This window comes from Cervus elaphus, chromosome 24 (genome assembly GCF_910594005.1).
Source record: "Cervus elaphus chromosome 24, mCerEla1.1, whole genome shotgun sequence".
NCBI classification, from domain to species: domain Eukaryota; kingdom Metazoa; phylum Chordata; class Mammalia; order Artiodactyla; family Cervidae; genus Cervus; species Cervus elaphus.
In genome coordinates, this window is record NC_057838.1 from 69,833,407 (window position 1) to 69,854,897 (window position 21,491).

Below are 21,491 nucleotides of genomic sequence, written 5' to 3' on the forward strand. Positions count from 1 at the left end.
AGGCTTGAGGTCACCCTTTAAAAGTAAACGTAAGGCCCGGGGGAGAAAAGGACCGTTACTGCAGGAGCTCAGTCGGTGGGTACTGGGCACGTCGCGGGCCATCAGAAGGGCCTTAGCCCAGGACCAGGGAGTCAGGGAAGAGGCCGCCGCTAGGGATGGAGCTGGTGACTCCTCCCGCAGGTCCCCGGTGACCGCTTCGGCCAGTTCCAGCACCTCCCCTTCGGCCAGCATGGTGCTTTGCGGAAGCGACTTCCTGCGACACGGGGCCTAATCTTTGCTGGGTGCTCCGGCTGCAGCCGGGAAGCACAGGCCATCGGGGGACGCAGCCAACGTTTGTGGTTCAGACAGGACCTACGAGTGCTTGGGACAGACACGAGGGGCTCGTGCCTGAACCGTGACAAGTTTTCTCTTAAAAAAGTTCAGGCTGTCCTGCCACAGTCCATCGTCCGCCTCCCTGACAGCTAGGCGTGGGCTTGCCAGGAAACCCTGGCCCATGAGAATGGAATGGAAGGAATGTGTGCCACTTAGGTGGTGCCCTGAGAAGTGTGGATGTACCTTGCCCTTTCCCCTTAGCTGCTTTAGTACTGTGAGCCTTAGGGGGCGCTCTCCCAGGCTGATGCCCGCTTTCAACCATCTCAGCAGAAGCCAGGAATACAGATGGGCCATCCAGGAGAGATGTGCAGAGAAACCTCTTGTCAGATGGAGTGAATTCCCATGACACACACAGGAGACCCGCAAGGTTGAACATTTCACACCAGCAGAACCACTGCCAGCTTGGACGGCATGGGACAGAGGGTACAAGAGAGGGCTGTTAACCCCCAAAAATTCTAGGGGCAGGACATGGGCTGATCAACGTGTAGCCATGCACAGGTGTTACCCTTCATGGAGAGGAGCCGATGGCTCCTGGGGAGGCAGCTCAAGCCCAGAGGATGTGGGCTTGAGGCCCTGAAACCTAACACACTTGCCCTGTGACTGGTTGAAACCAGTGAGGCCTCTTCCAGTCTCCCATCCTGACAGGCAGTGTCCTATGTCTTTTTACTGGGGCCCTATACCTCTCCCACTCATCTTGGGGAGCAAGTCACAAAGCTACTGATAGGAGTGATGCCCCAGGCTGGATCATACCGAGATCTCACCCATACCTGATTTAGGACAGACTGGGGCCTCTGTAGCCGACCAAACTTAGAGCAGACTTGTATCTTTAATGGGATGACGCTTTTAGTGATGTTAGGATGAGATGGTGACAGGGTCCATCCGAGGCAGAAGCATACCCTCCCTTCATGTACATGTCCTGGTCCCCCAAGACCTGGAAGTTAATACAGACTCCTTGTGATCTGAATGGATCCTGGAGCATTGTGTTTTTAGTGGAAAATAAAGATATGCCAGTATGAGACTAAAATAACACAACTCTCCTGAAAGAGGATTGCATCTCACAGGTCGTGTTGCAGCTTTTAATCAACTTTGGGCTTCTTTGTTCCAAATTACAGTTAACAAGCCGAATATACCAGAAACTCCCATGCTCGTGAGGGGATGGTATTCTGTTGGGTCTAACAGAATTAACACCCAAGAAAAGAGTAAAAATGAGTTACGGTAGAATCCTTGGGGGGCTTCCCTGGTAGCTCAGCTGGTAAAGAATCCGCCTGCAATGTGGGAGACCTGGGTTGGGAAGGTGCCCTGGAGAAGGGAAAGGCTACCCACTTAAGTATTCTGGCCTGGAGAATTCCATGGGATTATTCGACCCTTTACCAACGATGTCTTGTCACCCAATCACTATAGTCCGTGGGTTGCAAAAAGTCGGACACAACTGAGCAACTTTCGCGCATGCAGAATCCTTGGGAAGGGGTATGATTGAAGCATCCCAAAATTTAAAGAAAAATTTCAAGTTATTAGTAAGACTTCAATCCATTACACTTGTAGTGTTTCTGCTGCCGTCCCCAGAGGGACAGGGCCCTCAACCTGTTTCCTGCAGCACCAGCTCCATCTGCCAGCTGACCAGCTTCACCCGCATGACCCGCTGCCTCCCGGAGTCTGGAGTTAGTGGCCAGACACTTAAGCATTTGATAACTGGCTCATCCCGCCCCATTTCAGGGTTGCCAAACACTGAGAGGTGTTCCTCTCAGCAGGATGCAGTGTGGTGGCACTGCAGGAAGTTTGAAAACAATTGATTATTCGACCCTTTACCAACGATGTCTCGTCACCCAATCACTATACAGTGATTGTGCAAGATAGCTTTTCTTCACTTTACAGATCGAGCTCAGAGCTACTGGCTGAGCCTGGGCAGACACTTCAGTGTGGTCTGCTGCCTGCATGGTACTACACAGCTTCAGACACAGCAAGGCTCTGCTGCTAAAACCAGGAGAGTTTTGGAGATCTGGGTACAGAGGTACTGAGATGGCCCTTGGGGGAGGTGAGAACTGACTTAGCCAGGTTTTAGAAGTCACACACACAGCTCTCACCGTCAGTGACCGCCAGCTCTGACCTCTGCTGTATCTGTCCAGGTTCCTGTTGTCCAATATTTCACCCAGAATATTAGTGAATAAGCAAATGGCCTCAGCTTGGACAAGTGTCACCTCATCTGCGTTTACACAGACCACATCATTTGCACAGTTTCACTTACCCAAACTGAAAATAACACAAGGAGGCACTGAAAGAAAGGCCCATCCCAGGCTTCCCTGGTGGCTCAGCCGCAGAGTCAGTCTCCCAGTCGAGTTTGATTCCTGAGCTGGGAAGATCCCTCACGCCTCGGAGCAACGAAGCCCATGCGCCTCAACTACTGAGCCTGTGCTGGAGCGCCCGGGAGCCCAAACTGCTGAAGTTCATACACCATAGAGCCGTTGCTTCCAAACAGAAGCCCCTGCAACGAACAGCCCACACCCCACAGCTACGGAGGAGCCTCCGCTTCACATAACGAAGGCCCAGCACAGCACCCCCGAAAAGAAATGCCCATCCCTCTAATAAATCAGCTGCAAGTCTTCTCTAGACCATGACACACTCATCTGGCTATAATCAATCCTTGGTTGGAAGGCTCCCTAAAGCTCCAGTGATTAAATAAGGCTGCCTCAGACTTGGGAGTGCTGAAAAAACCGGGCCTAATGCACACACCTGTGGCCTGACCAGGAAATACAGACGTCGTTCCCATCTCCCAGACTGTGACAAGCCTCAGATGGTAAAGAATCTGCCTGCAACGCAGGAGACCTGCGTTCATCTTGCTGCGGCAACTATTGTGACAGGGCACGAGAGGGCAAGCAAACCGCAGCTGCTTCACAACCTGCAGGAAGTGAAGGTCGCGGCTGGCAAGGAAGGGCCGCGAGGGAGGGTGGTGACAAGTGCAGGTAGCCCTGCTTGTGAGAGAAGCCAGTCTCGGTGAACTGGGGGAGGCCTACCGAGGAGGCACTGAAGTTGATACCTCGGCCACCAAATGCTCTTTGCCCAACGGCGGTCACACAGCAGTGTTCTCCGGGGTAGACCAGAGTGGTCAGGTTCCAGGCCAGGGTTCGTGGTTCATACTGCAAAGTACCCTCCATGGGAAACGAGATGAGGAACACAAAAGCACCCCAACCAGCTGAAGTGCATGCGTTTCACTCACGGCAGCTGCCTCAGTCACTCAGGCCCGTCTAGGAAGGTGTGTTTTCACAAGCACAAGAGCAGAAACCCAAGTGTGAAAACAGCACGTTTGTGACGTTGGAGACACCACTCTGACCCTCATTACCATCACGTACATCATCAGCCTGCTCAGGAGACGGGCCTGACACCACAGCTTGCTACCAAACCTTTACCGAGATTACTAGTAGTCAAGTTCATTGCCAAGGTTTGTAGCAGAGGTGGAAATGAACAGATGGGAAGCTGTTACATTCAATGTAATCTTTCAATTCTAAGGCAAGTAACAAGGATAATTAAATGTACATGAACCTTTGTAATTCAGAGCACAAGCTCTGGACTGAGTTCTCAAATTATAACCACACCACTGGGGCCGTGACCCTGCCTCCTTATCCCAGGAGTTTTCAATCCGGCGGGGCCCTAGAGTCACCGAGCGGCTTACAAAATACTGCTCAGTACCCACCCTGAGAAAGTCATGCTAAACACTAGCCTCTTTAATTCTAACAGAGATGTTCTTTAACACCTACTCTATAAAACTGGAGAAGGAAATGGCAACCCACTCCAGTGTTCTTGCCTGGAGAATCCCAGGGACAGGGGAGCCTGGTGGGCTGACGTCTGGGGTCGCACAGAGTTGGACTGAAGTGACTTAGCAGCAGCAGCAGCAAACTGTTGTTAAATGTTTTAAACGGCTGCAGCAGTTACATGAGCCCAATGAACAATGCACTCAAAATCTTTTGGACAACTAGAATTTCTATCAGGTTTTAAAGATGAGTTAAGGTTAACAAGGACTGTCACAATGAGTACTAATACATAATTAAGGGAAACGGATCCCGAAACAGGGAACAGAGAACAGATGGTACAAGTATATGCTACTGTCTTCTCTGACAGCCCCGAATTCTCAAGATCTTGCCTCTGACACTTGAGTAGACAACAATGTCTCATTACAAGTCAGGTACCTCACCTACTGACTGTGGAACTGCCTTAAGTCAAGGACAGCCTGTTCCATGAATAATATAACATATAAAATAGTCAAAATAACTCAAGCACAACAGCTACCAACATCCCAGACAAAATCCTTCAAGGCACTGTTTTCCCTACAACTGCAACAGAAATCTATTTCTATCTAAAAAAATCAGCTCTTCCTTAGTGGATGGTACTCATTATTTACCAGAATCCTCAAAACCCTGAAGGGAAAAAAAAAAGAAAAAAAACAAAACCCTGAAGGGCATTGTATCACTTAGTACCACTTGGTTTTGTTGAACCAGGGAGGACGATCTTCATTTCTCCCAACTGTACACAAAGAACACGAAATGCTAAAATCATCAGGTGAATGAAGGATAGATTACTGACTTTTCAAGGGAAACGCTTGTCATCTCAATGCAAAAGAGGTCAAGTTCTATATCAGCAGTAAGACTGATGCAGTGCAACACCAGTTTCCTACTTGTGCCAGTTTTATCATGATCTCTAACATGCTTAACATCTGAGATACAACACTTGCTTCATAAAAATATCAAAGGGACTTGCTGGCTGTCCCAGGATAAAGACTCCAAGCTTCCAGACAGGAGACATAGGGAAGTAAGATCCCATACGTGGTGCCACTCAGCCAAAAAGAAACAATGAAACTCAACCACAGAAGCAGGAGGAAACCGTGAGCTTGTACCCTAGCAAGGAAATGAACTGGCGCTGGGAGTTCCCTTTCTTGCTGGTCTGGTGACTGCAGTGACCCCCGTCACACGCTGACTGGATCACACACGGCGTGCACACACACGGCGCGTTCAAGGAGAAGAAACCAGCGGGCAGTGTGAAGCGGCAGGGAGCCACCTTCTTGGGGCGGGGACAGGACCCTTTAGAGGGTGTAGGAGAGGAAGGGCACCTGAGGTTCCAGGCAGCTGCACATTCTTCCAGCAACTCAACTATAGTGAGTTCATTAAATGACAAGGTCCGTGTCAACTCTAGATCAGACCCTAAGAGAAAACACAAGGAATCCAACATTTCAGATCCCTGTGAAGTGCAGGAAAATTTGAAATGCTACAAGTGTAATGGTGGGATTTCCTGGTGGTCCAGCGCGTAAGCCTTCGCTTTCCAGTGCAGGGGGCACAGGTTCATCCCCAGTCCAGGAGCCAAGATCCCACACGCCTTGCAGCCAAAAAATCATAACACAACATCAATATAGTAACAAATTCAATGAAGACTTTAAAGAGAGTCCACATAAAAAAAAAAAAAAACTTTAACAAAAACCATCCATGGTGTTAGAACTGTTCAGAATCAACATGGAACTAAAGGCCATCATTATAATGGATGAGAAGAGTTAAACTGTCCACATCCTTGCAGGGCTGACAAAGCATCTGAAGCCTGTGCTCCCTCTAACAGCTATGTTTCCTTACGGAAGACGAGACTGAGTCAGTACAAAAAGAAAACTCCAAACTGTCAGCTTCCAGTCCTCCACTCCCCTCTTTAATATGGCATTTTGCACTATATACATTAATGAAAAGTTGAAACAAACAAAAAGAACTTTAGTCAAACTCCCCTTCCTCCTCCAGCTTTATTGGATAGTTTAAAATTACATTTCTATTTTCTAGGACTTCAGTTGCTTTTTCCATCTGACTTTTAAAAACTGATTACAGCAAATGAAACACAGTTGTCTAAGTGATATAGTATACAAAAATAACATCTTGATTTCTGTGAAAATGCATTTCTCTGCAATTCCTGAATAGCTCCAAATTATGCTAACTCTGAGCATAGATGTTTTACTCTGGGTTTTAGATTTAGTCTTTGAAAACGTGTGTTCTACACCATTGCCATCACCATATTTACCCAGCATCGACGCTGTGGTGAGGTTGTTCCTGCTCAGGCTTTTATCCCGAGTGTTCTCGCACAACCATTAACACGCATGTTTGTCTTTTTATTTTGTTTACTCCCACTCAACTGTATGTTCTATGTAGGGCCTGATACAGATGTTACTTGATGTTATTTAATAGCTACTGAGGTCAGACAATCCAAGGCAGTCATTATGCTAAAATTAAAGTTATTTATGGAAGCTCACAGACACTTCCAGGATTGGTTTTACCTCCTACATGGGAACATATTCGAGAAACCCAGAACGGGCTTCCTGGTCTGACTCAACTCTTCCCATTCATCAATCCCTATTCACCAGTGGCGCGGAAAGGGGGTTCTTTAACAAAGCATTATACATTAACACCTCTACCAAACTAAACATAAACTTTTTTTTGTAGTTAAATGCAGAAAGTCGATTTTTTTTCCACCCCTTTCCTCCTTTTACACGGCAAGTAAAGCTCACTGGCCTGGGAGTAGCCTCTATCTGCCAACCTTTGGCCAGTGAAGAGGATTCAGAGAAAATAATACAACCATCAATCAGAAAAGGAGGGGCGACAAAGGAAAGTAATTAAGCCGTGGCCTCGATCGTGCATTCCCGCGCCAGGTGCCCCGACTCGCCACAGCGGTAACAGTTGACTTCACTCGTCTTGCTGCAGTTGATGGCTACGTGACCAGTCTCGCCACACCTAAGAGAGGAAATTAAAACAGCTTTCACAACAGCGCTCAGAAAACGTCAATGTACTGAAGGATTAGTCACTGCAACACAAAAGGCAATGAGTGAAGTGTACATCTGTGTTTTCAGACAGTAAGTCTTATTAACCCTAAACTGAGACCAAGGAGGAGGAGCCTGACAGCAAAGCTACTCAACTGAGCAGTCCACAGCGTCGAATAAAAGATTGTGCCATAGGAGGTCATCCATCACCACCACCAAAGCACTGGCCAAATTAACCCCTAAGATTTCACAAGTACGTACACATCGATACTTATGAAATTTTATGCTTTAACATGTACATATGATGTCACATTCACAAGCAGAGACTTCTGATTTCATGACAAAACATCTGTGTATGAACCACACACACAAAACATACACCTTGTCGTTTTCTACAAAGTCTCTGAAGGTGCCACATTATTACAGCCTGACGTCCTTCACGCCCGCAGACCCCTGGCGTAGCCGGGGCCCTCCCTGGCGGCGGCGGCTCACCTGTAGCACTTGACTTTGGTGCAGTCTTTCTGGATGTGCCCGAACTCGCCGCAGGAGTAGCACTTCTGCTCGTCGGCGTGGTCGCAGTCGCGGGCCAGGTGGCCGGGCTTGCCGCAGTTGTAGCAGCACTGCTCCCGCTCCCGCTTGGGCTCCTTGCAGTCCTTGGCGATGTGGCCGCCTCGGCCGCAGTTATAGCAGGCTTCAGCGGCAGGCAGAGGGCAGAGCCAGGCTGTAACACCTCACAGGTGCCGGCCGGCCGCGCGCCGCACCCGGGGGCCACCTCCAGCTCGCTCCCCTCGCCCGGCTCTGGACGGCGGGACAGGAAGGGGTAAACACTTACCATCCTCCTGAAGGTCACAGTCCTTGGCAAGGTGACCAGACTCACCACAGCGGTAACAGATGTCTGGAAGAGACGAGGAAACAAACTGGAAACCTATTTTGAACAGAAACAAACATACGTGGCTAATTAGACCAGTCTTGATACTCATGAATACTGAAGTACTTAAGAATTTTTTATTCGACAAAAATACCTCTATCCGAGGTAAAACCACCTCTGCCGCGGCTTCTCATCCCACGACCGCGGCCCCCGCCAGCGGGGCACTCCCGGGCCCAGTGGCCAGACCGTCCACACTTGAAGCACTCATTGCTGCTCATGGCTGCAGTCAGATCTTCAAAACATTAAAAACGACAACATGAAACCACTCAGCACTACTTACAGCTTTTATTCCCTATTAGTGTATTTCTGGATAATTATTCTTGAGGAACAAAAGCCAACCAATATATTGCTTAGAAAAACAGTCAGATGACTATATACTTAGGCATTATGATTATGAAATATATTAAAAAATGAAACAGAAACACTTTGCATAATCATTAAGATTATGCATATGTGTTAACCCAGTTACTGAGGGGACTTACAGGGCTAGCGTAAGTGAATATCCATCATTAGAAATAAAACTTGATTGTGCGCAACTGGAGGTCACATACTGGTTATACACCCGGAAGGAGCCCGTGATCTGTAGCACCGACAGAGCAGAGGGACTCCCCCCTCCCCGCAGCAGAGCACCTAGCGGGCACCTGATGACCCTGTAGCCCTGCCGCCGCCGCCTGGGCGCTCAGGAGCACACGCACTACACCAGGGGCAGCAGGTTTGTTAAAAACAGTAGGAAACTGGCAGAGAAACTCCGAAGGACAGTCCCGGTAGCACTGGGGCCATTTCCCCTCTTCTATTCTCCTGCTTCCAAATTTTCTTCTGTAATTTTACATCTAAAACAAGGTTACTTGGAATTCCACAGTAGACTGCTTTATTGGGTATTGTTTCGAAATAAAAGTGAAACTCCACTAAAGCAAATGCATTTTATACTTATTACATAACAATCTAAAAATAAGTAGGGGCTATTCCTAGAAAAGAATGGAATAGAACAGAATGGAATGTTGCAGGACAAACTCCCATTAAACTGGCCTTTAAAAAACTAGCTAAAAACAATGTGACCTTTACATTTCCACACTTCCCTGTATCTAAACATGTTTTGTCCTTAATTCCAGTGTCAGAGAATGGTGCACAAAGTTTTTAAACTTGATGGAGCAAAACCTAGTGACTAAAATTATGAAGTTTAGTTTCAAAAGTTTCCACAGTCATATATCCGAAAGAACCCATAGCTGTCCCATGCGTCTGAAATCAGAGCAGGGATAAACCTTCAGAGGACGCTTTCTACCAACTCGCACGCTCGCCCTGTGCACTGATCACCAACAGCGGGGAGGACAGCGCACCTCACAGGGCACTCATACTCCGCGGCGTCCCAGTGCACATTTCCAGTCAGAAGAAACCAGGCTGTGAAGAGTAAAAAGGCATTTGGCAAAATTACATCTGCTTTCCTACACGGGTGCTGGCATTTTAAGTCAAGTGGACGGCTGGTTTCCAGAGAAAATACTCGAGATTAAAAACTGAACAGCACATAAAACCATCACAGGGAAACGCAGCTTACGGCACTTCGCCCTCCCCTCCATCCCACTTCCATTCTGCATCCTCTGGTTTACTGAGGACCAATCTGAGCACAGACGGGTGTACCCAGGTGGCCCAACGGTAAAAAAATCTGCCCGCCAATGCCGGAGACGCAAGAGACACAGGGTCACTCCCTGGGCTGGGAAGGTGCCCTGGAGTAGGAAATAGCAACCCACTCTAGCATTCTTGCCTCAAAGTCCCATGGACAGAGGAGCCTGGGGGCTACTGTCCACAGTCAGTAGCTACTGTGTCCTACAGAGCACGCATGCAAATTTGAGCATTTTAACTCTTGGTCCCAAGGAGTTCTTTCCTTTCACAAGGCAATCCAGGCAATTTGACAGGCTCTAAGCATTTTATAATTTTTTATTTCAATGAGATATTTATCTTCTAGAAAAATGACAACCCAACATTCAATATGCATTTTCAAAGCTAAAGTACATGATAGTTCTGGGCAATCTCACTTTTACGCCGCTGCTTTAATAAGACCTCTTGCTTATTACTTCATAATGGTAAAGTACAAGGGAAATACATTATAATGAATCATCAGATGTTTATCAGTGGAAGATAGTTAACAGTGAAACCTTTAGGTTCACTTTCAGCCTACAAAAAAAAGTTTAAAAAATTTAGCTTCCTAAAAAGTGATTAACCCATGTGTGGATTTTTCATGAACTGTTTCTTTCTGTTTGGCCAAGCCAATCTCAGTGAGCTGTTCTACATTTTTACTGAGTGCTCTTAGGTAATGAACATTATTCCAACAGCCTCCTGCTGTTTTAAAGGCCGCTACCCATCCTAGGGGACAGGCCGCTCTCCTAGTACTAATCTTACATGTGAACACATTAAGCCACAAGGTCTTTAGAGAGTCTCATGCCGTTCCTTAGGAAAACTAGAGGCAGTAAGGGAAGCCGGAGCTGAGTTAATTACGGCTCTTCGATTCCCACCGCTCCTGGCTGGGAGTCTTGCTGCACTGTCTGCCTCCGCCTCTCGCACCTGTCACAACGTTCTCCAACCTTCAAGGGCCAACTCAGATAAATGCCAGCTCTATAAAAGAACCTGACCACATCACCAGCCTGGAACTCTCCTTTTTCCTACTAAGACTCAGGGCACTTTGCCTGCGCTACCATTTTGCTTTTTATCATACTCCTTGATGGTACAGACCAAGTTATTTACCTTTGAATAATACCCCATACAATCACCCTTTTAGTAGCAGTTATATAACTCAGGATTTTAACTGCTGAGGTTTTATTTTTTTTTGGGGGGGGGGGTGACCAACAGTCATTTGCTGAATGAAATAAACTTGTGTTTCTTGTACAGACCCAACCCAATCCAGTAAGTCCTGACCAAAAAAAAAAAAAAAAACCACCTAAATTTCTGCTATCAGATGAGTGGCTGCACTATTCATTTAGAAGACCGATGCTGGAAATTCCCTGATGGCCCAGCAGCTAGGACTCATCCTTTCACTGCCAGGGCCCAGGTTCAGTCCCTGGTCAAGGGACTAAGATCTCACAAGCAATGCAGAACGGCCAAAAAACAAAGAGTAACAGGAATTTTACATCCTCATTAAGGACTGACTACAGTCTCGATTCAGTATGCATTTCAGATTGTCTATTACAATTCCCACGTGTAACTGAGGCACTTTCACCCCAGGTCACTAAAGTCAGTAGCCAAGCCAGGACCTCTGCTTGCCACCCAGACTCTTATTACTCCAAGAATTCAACGAGACCCCAGGAATCTTTTATGGAATGCTGCAAAACATATACATACTAATTTAAAAAGCAAATACTGTATTTTCAGTGTCATTTGGCAGTAAGAGCATGTTTTTCTCCTCGCTGCGATCTACACCCATGTATTCTCACGACGTGGAAAGATCTGGGAGCCACACGGTTAACCACGGAACTGCTTGCTGTGTTACCTCAGGACACCTGACGCGTCTCCTGTCTGACCTGTAACCGTAATTGTTACCAGGTACCTCGTGCTTCACACACGCTCAATTAAACTTCTAAGTATTTCTGTCTACTGCTCACAGTTCCTCTTTCCTTTCCACTCCTCCCCTGCTGAGGTTAAAGTGCAGACAGGCAGAACTCACTCCGAGGAGTTCCCTGGCAGCCTGCTGGTCAGGATTCCGGGCCTTCACTGCCAGGGCCCCGGTTCTTTCTCCGGTCGGGGATTTAGCCCACGAGCCTTGCAACACAGCCAATCTACACAGCAGGCTTAGAGTGGGCCTAACTCCGCTTACACTCCAGTTTCCCAGTCTATAACGTCTCCTTCTTGAGAAGCAAAAGGGTCGATTCCAAATGAGCTCACATTTCCAACCCCAGGAAGCAGTATGTTTCCCTTCGACCACAGTGAACTCAATTTTTATGACACAAGTCACACTTAAGATGTGGCAGGGCCCAGAGCACGCCTGGTGCAGTCAAGATGCGACCTGAGAAGGGCTACTGTCAGCAGCCACGTGAGCTGAACTGGGAGGTCCAACTATTCCGGTTCTGCACTCATCCAGGCTGTGAGGTTTAACGCCTGGAACTAGTAACAAAACACTAACGGTCACACAAATTTGTCGTCATTGAAGTAAATCTACTGCATTTTTGATACCAACAACCAAGCCAGTAAACTGCTTTGACTAAGCCTTAACAGTACCTGGTCAACACTAACACTGAGTTCCAACGAGCAGGAGCCAGTAACAGTCTATAAACACATCTAAAATAAGCAGCAGCCAAGGGGGAGGCGAGAGCGGGCAGCAGAGGCTGGGGGCACGGCGAGACTGCTGCCTCGCCACTCCTGTCCCCGAGCCCAGAGGGGCCTCTGCCCTCCGAAGGCACTCACCCTCTACTAAGGTGAGTCAGTTTACGCCTATAAGTCAGGTCGGAGCACCAACGTGGGGCCCAAACACTTCAGTTTGAAGTAAAAATAAACAAAATAAAGGAAGTAAGTGACATTGTGTACTACCGCATTCTGCTCAGAAGAATGAAGAACAGACTGCAACACCAGGAGCAGTTCTGGCTTCTCATCCTGCATCTACTGTGTGGTCTTGTTACTTACATCCATTTCTGCATATCTGGAAAGGCTTTAATTAGTAGCTAAATATCCACCATGAGTCAAGGGTTAACATACATATTATCTATAATCCCTGCAACTGTGCAAGTTCCGTAACCTTGTTCCCATTTCACTGATAAGGAAACTGAGGATCTGAGAACAAGTAACTCACCCAAAGCCACACAACTAGAAAGTTCGAGTTAGGATTTCAACAGTGCGATCCAAGTTCTCTGCAGAGGTTTTTGTTAGGGTTAAGTGATAAAGTTCATGAAAATGCTATCAGAAAAGTATACCAAATTAGGTAAGTCAAAATAAAAGAACAGAACTGATACGTTTTTTGAAAAACCCACACCCATGAAAGAATTTAAAGTCATCTTAGATTTTAACCTTCCTCAAGGCAGAATTTAGGAGTGGCAAAGACTGGCAACCTGACCTCTCCTGTTAACACCCTCATCTGTAATTAACAAGCCACTCCAAGTGAACACCATACTGCATCTTCAGTCCCCTTTAACAGAGCCCACCCACTCACAAAGTGAATGCTGGTGGCTACAATCTTTACTGAATTAGACCAGCGTCTTGTTAACATGAAAACGGTGCACACTTTCCTGGAATCTCTCAGGAGCAGGCCTTGACTGCAGGAGCCCCTGACACTGCCAGCAGAGGAGTTCTATGACACCGGCCAGGACAGAAAGGGTGCCCCCCACAGAGCAGGCCAGGAGGCCTTGGCACCAGCCTCTCACTCTCCACTTACTGTCAGAAGGCTAGAAAAGGAAAGAAGCCAACAACTTTTTAAAAAAGAAACTCATTCCTGCAGGCACAGGAGAAGGGAAGCAGAATCTCTCTCATGGGCAAGCATTTAGACAAGAGACCAATCACCTCAAGTAGTTAAAACTGTGGTTCTCTTGTCTTTAAGCTTTCCACGTAGATGCCATATACTTTAAGATTTCAAAAAGAATCCTCATTTATAGTACCTTAAAAAAGATATTCTGCCTGTTACAGATGTTCAAATATAAGTGTAATAAATGTCCTTTAAACTGCACATTTAAAATACCTAGTTTGTTGTCAAGAGGAAAAGGACTGTGGACCTTTGGTTGCTAAGAAAAACTTATCCAAGTTCTCTGTGACACATTAGATAACTACATAAATATATACCTTGTTTTTTTTTTTAATTGTTGCCAAGAGTTACAACTTGGAAAAAAACTTTAAGTTCTTTATTCAGCCCTTGGGAATATAATAAATTATCCCTTTTACATTCCAGTACCAAGAGCTCCTCCCAAACAGGAATCAGGCTCAACACACTACAACAGCATCAATCTGTGATTGATGTAGGTGTTTGATTAAGCCACGACCACAGTAATTATTAAGAAGTATTTGAAAGTAATTGCTTTGCAGAGGGGGAAAAAGTCTTAGAGGTAGGAACCACCTCTTAATTCATCTCTTTAAGACCCTCAAAACCTTACCTTCAACTAATAGGGGTTGAGCAAAAGAATAAAAAGTTGCTAATTTAAATTAAGGTTAACTCACTGAGGCAAAAATTAACTAGCTATGTTTCTCTCCAAAAGTGAGTCAAACAAGGAGAAAAAGGGGAAAAAAACCTTTTCTTAAAAACTTGTCTTTTGGGGGTACAAGATAAGGATGAAAATCAATACTCCTGAAAAGAAAAAAGGGGAAAGAAAAAAAGGCAAGCTAATCCAGACTCTTGGCTTATTTACCTTATCCTTTTCGTGGGTCCTTCTGAACAATGCCTGAAACACACTATCTGAAGTCACAGATGAAAACCAAGCAATGTTTTCTTTTCCTAGGACCCCCAGGACCAGATGCAGTCACTTCCTTAGGAAGTGTCCTGTGGCTGAGGCCATGTGGTTAACATGTGGCAACAAGCACGAGCCTTATCCATAAGAAAATCCACACCCGAACCCAAACGTGGGCCATTATGCCGTTACCAAAATAGGTTTTCACGTCTGGAAAAACCAAACGGAGTTTGGTTAACTCATCTTCTCGCCTCGTTTTTATATTGCATTCGTTTCATCTACCCCGGAGATGATGCAAAGGTTACCGCTGCTGCCATGATTTTGGAAGTTTGGCCGATTCATGTTTTCTGCCGATAATGGGGTTTTTTCTAGAGGCCTCTCGAACTTAAAGCAGTGTTGATTCAAGGAAAACGAGCCTTATCTGCCCTTTCCCGAAGTGCAACGTAAGACCAGTAACTTAGCACGTCCATGACGACAAAAATCCAAGAATCCTGAAGCTGCCATGGAGCACCGAGAGCGAGTCCCGAAGCCGCACGGGCCTTCCGGCGGGGTATCCCCCGCCCTGAGCGGACAGCTTCTCCGAGGCCCCTCCTGGGCTCGAAGAGCCCTTTGGCACGTGGCCCGCCAGGCCCGGCCCCGGCCCCCCACCGCCCCGTGCCCTCCCCACACGGCCCCCTCCCCGCACCTTCCCGCCAAGCCACCCCCTCCCCGCGGTCCGGAGCCCCCGCCTCGGTCCCAAGGACGCGCGGCCTCTTACGCCGCGGGGCTGAGGCCCGGGCGCGGCCGGGTCCCGGAGGCCCCAGCGAGGCGGCCCCGCGTCCCGGGCGGCGGGCAGAGCGCGGGGGCAGCCGGCCGTAGGGCACAGGCCGGGCCCGGGCTGCGGCGGCCTGCTTCCCGCCTGACGCAGCAGCGGAGCAGGCCGGAGCCCGGCCGCCATCGCCGCCTCCCGGGCCCGGCCCTCCGCCCGCGGCCCCTCCCCGCGCCGCGGTCCCCGGCCCGCTCGCGGCCTCACCTTCCGCGTCGCAGGGGCCCGCAGCGGCCGAGACTCAGGCGCAGACCGGGAGGACGGCTCGCGAAGCGGCGGCTGTTTATTTTCAGGGTCCCTGCCTGCGCCACACGCGGGTCTGCACACGGCCCCGCACACGCCGCTGCGCACGGCTCGCCGCCGCCTCGCCCACGCGGCCAATCAGCGTGCGACGCTCGGCCATCCAATCAGGGCCGCCCGCGAGGCGGGCCGCCGCGCCCGACGCGGCGCTGGGGGCGGGGCCCTCCCCCGGCGCGCGCGGCCCTTCCCGCCGAGCCTTGCGCGCGGCCTTCCCGCCTCGAGGCCGGGCCCGGCCCTGCGGGGGCAGTAGGAATTCCGGCTCGACGACCCTCCTGGCGGCGGTGGCGGCGGCGGCCAGGGGCGCCGGGAGTGGCTTTCTGTGCTCGTCGGGCCCGGAGGCCTCCTCCCGGGGGCGGGCTCAGCGCCGCCGGAGCCTGGCCCCGCTTTTGGGGCCTTTCTGCTGCGGGGAGCCGGGCTGCCGGTCCCGCCTCACAGTCCGTCCCGGATAAATGTCCCGCCCCGGGGAGCGGGCGCGGGGGAGGCACCGCCGCCCCAACACTCCTTGTCACCCGGGTAGCACTTGACGCGTGACGGCTCCTGCAGCCCGAGGGCCACCGGGCCCGGGCTGTCACCGTCCCTGCAGGCCTTCAGGTTTTCTCCCAAGAGACACTGAATGTAGCGTAGACACGCTGTCACGGTGACATCAAGTTAAACTGTTCCATGTAAACTGAGCAGTTACAGACCTTGGTGTCTCATTTTGGAAAGGCTTTCATTAAAAACAGGAGGAGAAAAATGGAAGAGTTCCCAGTCTCTTGAAGCCCGAAAAGGCCCTAAAATGACCACAGTCTCACAGTAAACGGTGTGCTCTGGAGGTCTGCCTGCAGCCCGGCTTGGCCGTCACAGCCCGGGAGTGTACTTTCCGTTCCGCTAATGACTATCTCACTCCTGCAAAGTGAGCGCTTCTGTCTATTCAGATGTTAAAACTGGGGTGACCAGTCCTTGTTTGCAACGATAGTTGGTTCCATCCGCAGGTGACTGTAGACTTGAGCTATTCTTCTGCCCCCAGTTGCGCCTCATTGAATCCGAGGACCAGGCTGTATGGCTGCTTGAAGCACGCGGTGAGGAGGTAGTGCAGTGTGGTTAAGAGCTCAGGTGTTGGGAGGGTTAAACCTGGTTCCGATCAATCACTGCAAAGCATTCAGCAGACCTGGGAGCAATCATTGGAGTGGATGGACTGTTTTAAGGACCCATGATTTGAACTTGTGTTAAGACAATTTAAAGTTAAAATATTTTAAAATTCGCTGTGAAAATGTCCAATTTCCAATAACGATTGAACTGTCTAGCACTTGCTGCACTGAGTTACCCATAATGCAATGGTACTTTGTGCTTACAGAGTTTTATTACCAAGAAGCTTGCACAGCTTCATAGATTTCCCCTCCCTAATTGATTACTCTTTATAATATCTTGAGATAAGTTGTAGTGCAGACACTTACCTAGTGTTTTCCTAAGGCCTAACAGTGAGTGAGTGTAACGCAGGACGCTTTGTAGGAAGTCCAGCCTGGGTGCCTCCACGCCACACCAGGAGATGAGTTAAAATTGTCACAGGAACTAGAAATTAGTATTTTCTGACTCGATTTTGGTTTGCCATTCCAACCAAAGTGCTACATAAAATATTCATTACAGACACAAGGACTGAATGTTCCTAATATTTTTTTTTTAAAGGTGGGTGTGAAATAAAGATATTGGACACAGTGTTCTTGTACACGTTTTAGAAGACTTAAGTAGAGGAAACATTATGTGACCTTTGCTCTTTGGCTCTGGGAGGAGCAGCTAATGGCTCTTTTCTACCTGGCATCCAGCTTTCTGTAATGACTATTTTTAATAGAGCCAGTCTGGTCATAAGTCATTCTGACTGACCCTGGGAAGGTCTGGGATGAAGTGACTATTGTTGCATGGATACAGCCCTGGGTACACCTGTTCATTAGTGATGTTTGAAAACAAAGGAAAGAAAAGGCTACCCCACTTAAAAGATAAACTGCCATCTGTATTTGAAGAGTTTTCTATATTTCCCTCCCCTGAAATCTGCTTTATCCCTTCCTGCCCTCCCATGTCCAGTCTTCCCCAAGGTATTGTTCTCAGCTCTGCAGGGGTCACACAGGTGAGTTAAGACAGACCGTGCCCTTGAAGATCTTTCAGGATGACAAGGGCCAAAAGAAAGTATTCAGTGTCCTCAGAGAGGCCCAGCTAGGATGCTGTGATTCAGCATGACTCAGGATTCCTTCAAATGAGTGCCAGTCGAGCAGCAATAACTGCCAACTCCTCATTTCCGCTTAAAATGCCCAACTGTTCCTAGCACAAGCCCTAGATCCTGTTGTTAAATGGAGAGGATACTGTGTCTGTCCTTCTAAACCCTTCCATGTCTGGTTTTCCCTGCCAACAGAGAAATAGTCTGTGACTTTACTTGGAAAGTATGCAGCTAAGGTTGAGGAGAATGAATTGTTTCCACCTCTCATGTCAGCTTCTGATCCTGAAATAGGAATTAGTTATACAGTACTAATCATACCTAGTAGTTAGCATAGAGAGTTCTTAAAACATGTGTGGCTGCATGCTAAGTCATTTCACTCATGTCCAGACTCTTTGCGACCCCATGGACTGTAGCCCACCAGACTCCTCTGTCCATGGGATTCTCCAGGCAAGAATACTGCAGTGGGGTTGCCATGCCCTCCTCAAGGGGATCTTCCCGACCCAGGGATCAAACCCGTGTCTCTGATGTCTCCTGCGTTGGCAGACAGGTAATTTACCACTCGTGCCACCTGAGAAGCCGCTGTTACAGCAACAGTGTCTGGCATAAAGTATTATCAATCATTATTGTTATTATCATTATTTATTGAGTACTTACTCTATGCCAGGCATTGTTTATAACCTCTTTGTAATTTTTCACAAAACCCCCTTGAGATAAGTACTTTTATTATCCCTATGGGGAAATTAGTCCAGAGAATATAATCTGCGCAAGGTCACAGAGCAAATAAATAACTGGGCTGCCTTCAAACAGAGGCAGCCGGAGTGCTTCACACAAAGCTTCTGGCCTCCATAGTTATTGAGACCTAATCCTACAATTTCCCACAGACTTCTTAAAGTGACAGAGTAGGGAAGGACAGCTGACGACAAGAAAAATATGAAACACTGACTAATAGTTTAGTGAGCTTTCCATTGGTTGGCTTCTTCCTCTGTGACCTTAACAATGACACAGTCTCTACTTCTGCAAGCTAACTGGTAAAAGAAAAACTTTATTTGCAAATAAGTTTTAAAAGTTTCAAAATAAAACCACCACTGGTTTTTTTTTTCTTCCTAGAAGAAAAGTAGGTGAAGTTACTTAAAAAAAAGTAATTTCATATCAATAAAGGACAGAAATGATACGGACCTAACAGAAGCAGAAGATATTAAGAGGTGGCAAAAATACACAGAAGAACTATGCATAAAAGATCTCAATGACCCAGATAACCTCAATGGTGTGATCACTCACCTAGAGCCAGACATCTTGGAGTGTGAAGTCAAGTGGGCCTTAGGAAGCATCACAACAAACAAAGCTAGTGGAGGTGTTCCAGCTGAGCTATTTCAAATCCTAAATTCCAGCTGAGCTATTTCATATCCTAAAAGATGATGCTGTTAAAGTGCTGCACTCAATATGCAAGCAAATATGGAAAACTCAGCTGTGGCCACAGGGAAAAATATCAATAACCTCAGATACACAGATGACACCACCCTTATGGCAGAGAGCGAAGAAGAGCTGAAGAGCCTCTTGATGAAAGTGAAAAAGGAGAGTGAAAAAGAACTGGTTTAAAACTCAACATTCAAAAAACAAAGATCATGACATCCGGTCCCATCACTTCATGGCAAATAGATGGGAAAACAGTGGAAACAGTGACAGACTTTATTTTGGGGGGCTCCAAAATCATTGCAGATGGTGACTGCAGCCATGAAATCAAAAGATGCTTGCTCCTTGGAAGAAAAGCTGTGACCAATCTAGACAGCATATTAAAAAGCAGAGGCATTACTTTGTCGACACAGGTCCGTCTGGTCAAAGCTATGGTTTCCAGTAGTCATTATGGATGTGAGAGTTGGACTATAAAGAAAGCTGAGCATTGAAGAATTGTTCCTTTTGAACTGTGGTGTTGGAGAAGACTCTTGAAAGTCCCTTGGACTGCAAGAAGATCCAACCAGTCAGTCCTAAAGGAAATCAGTCCCGGATGTTCACTGGAAGGACCGATGGTGAAGCAGAAACTCCAATACTTTGGCCTCCTAATGCGAAGAACTGACTCATTAGAAAAGACCCTGATGCTGGGCAAGATTGAAAGTAGGAGGAGATGGGGATAACAGAGGATGAGATGGTTGGATGGCATCACTGACTGGATGGACATGAGTTTGAGCAAGCCCCGGGAGTTGGTGATGGACAGGGAGGCCTGGCGTGCAGCGGTCCACAGAGTTGTAAAGAGTCGGACACGACTGAGCGACTGAACTGAATTTCGTATCAAGCGTCTACATTATTTAGTGAAACTTTGAAATAGGGAGTGAATAGCAAGATAATGGTCTGTTTAAATTGCTTCCAAAGAGTATTTTACAGGATGTCTCCAGTTGTGTTTTGAGAGAGCATTATACAGTTTAACACTGGATCATGTAGTTCTCATAATCTATAAAAATAATGCAAGTGATTTGTAAAGGTTAAATTTTAAAAGAACTACTATATAATTTGGAGAAGGAAATGGCAACCCACTCCAGTATTCTTGCCTGGGAAACCCCATGGATGGAGGACCCTGGTGGGCTCATGGTGGTCCATGAGGTCTCAAAGGGTCAGAGATGACTAAAGTGACTTAGCACAAACACACTAAATAATTGGCTAAATTAGGATAAAAAATCTAAAAGGACATTTAGCCTAATCTCAGAGTATTTAGTCTCGTCTTCTCATTTTAAATTTAAATTGAAAGGAGACCAATAGAGTTGCACAGAGTTCTTGCAAGTATATTAATGATTTTTCAGTCACAAAAAAAGAATAAAATAATGCCATTTGCAACAACATGGATGAATCCAGAGATTATCATATCAGTGAAGTAAATTAGAAAGAGAAAGAGAAATACCACATAATATCACTTACACGTAGAATCTAAAATATGGCCTAAGTGAACTTATGTACAAGACAGACAGGCTCCCAGACATACAGAAGAGACTTGCGGTTGCCAGGGGGCGGGGTTGAGGGAGGCATGGGCTGGGGGTCTGGGACGGCAGATGCAGACGAGTACAGACTGCATGACCGACAGCCAGGTCCTGCCTGGTCTCCTGCATCGCAGGCGGATGCTTCGCGGTCGGAGCCGCCAGAGAAGCGCGGTGTTCAGCACAAAGAACCACATTCAGCGTCCTGTGATGAACCATGATGGACAAGAACATGAGAGAGGATGCATGTGCGATGGAATCACTGTGCCGTACAGCGGAAGTAGGCACAAACTTGTAAATCAACTACACTTCAATAAAATACATTTTTAATGGGAAAAAAATTGATAAAAAAAAATTTTTTTATGGTCATACCCACACCATGTAGGATTTTAGCTCCCAGACCAGGAATCGAACCCAGGCCTGTTGCTTTGGAAGCATAGAGTTGTAACTACTGGACCACCAGGGAAGTCCCCCAAAACCCATACCTTTTTAATATGAAAAAGTGTCACCCACGTGTCATAGAGTCCGTTAGCTGTGCTTGTGCCTGATTAGTGCAGTTAGTCACAGTGGAGGTAAGAGAAAAGTGAAGTCGCTCAGTCGTATCCGACTCTGCAACCCCGTGGACTGTAGCCCACCAGGCTCCTCCGTCCATGGGATTCTCCAGGCAAGAATGCTGGAGTGGGCTGCCCTTTCCTCCTCCAGGAGGTGAGAGAAGGGGGCCCACATCTATACCATACCCTTGATTGTTGTGTCTCCAGCTCCTTTCTGTGGACATCAACACAAATGGCCATTCTAGTTTATGAATCAGTCATTTACGAGTTTGGC

At 47.5% G+C, this 21,491-nt stretch overlaps 1 protein-coding gene across 3 annotated transcripts; it reads right to left on the reverse strand.

Annotated features, from left to right (window-relative positions):
- Positions 1 to 6,106: 6,106 nt before the first annotated feature.
- Positions 6,107 to 15,599, reverse strand: LOC122683018 (CCHC-type zinc finger nucleic acid binding protein). Of its 3 annotated transcripts, none has more exons than XM_043886488.1 (5): positions 15,429 to 15,599; positions 8,164 to 8,301; positions 7,974 to 8,066; positions 7,634 to 7,832; positions 6,107 to 7,115 (listed from the first exon to the last, which is right to left on the reverse strand). In XM_043886488.1, the coding sequence occupies exons 2-5, from the start codon at positions 8,285 to 8,287 to the stop codon at positions 6,998 to 7,000; spliced, it is 534 nt and encodes a 177-aa protein (XP_043742423.1). In that variant the 5' UTR covers positions 8,288 to 8,301; positions 15,429 to 15,599; the 3' UTR covers positions 6,107 to 6,997. The 3 variants fall into 3 exon arrangements, with proteins under 3 accessions (XP_043742423.1, XP_043742424.1, XP_043742425.1); XM_043886489.1 differs by having other exon boundaries at positions 8,185 to 8,301; positions 15,429 to 15,591; XM_043886490.1 differs by having other exon boundaries at positions 7,974 to 8,036; positions 15,429 to 15,591.
- Between the last annotated feature and the right edge of the window lie 5,892 nt (positions 15,600 to 21,491).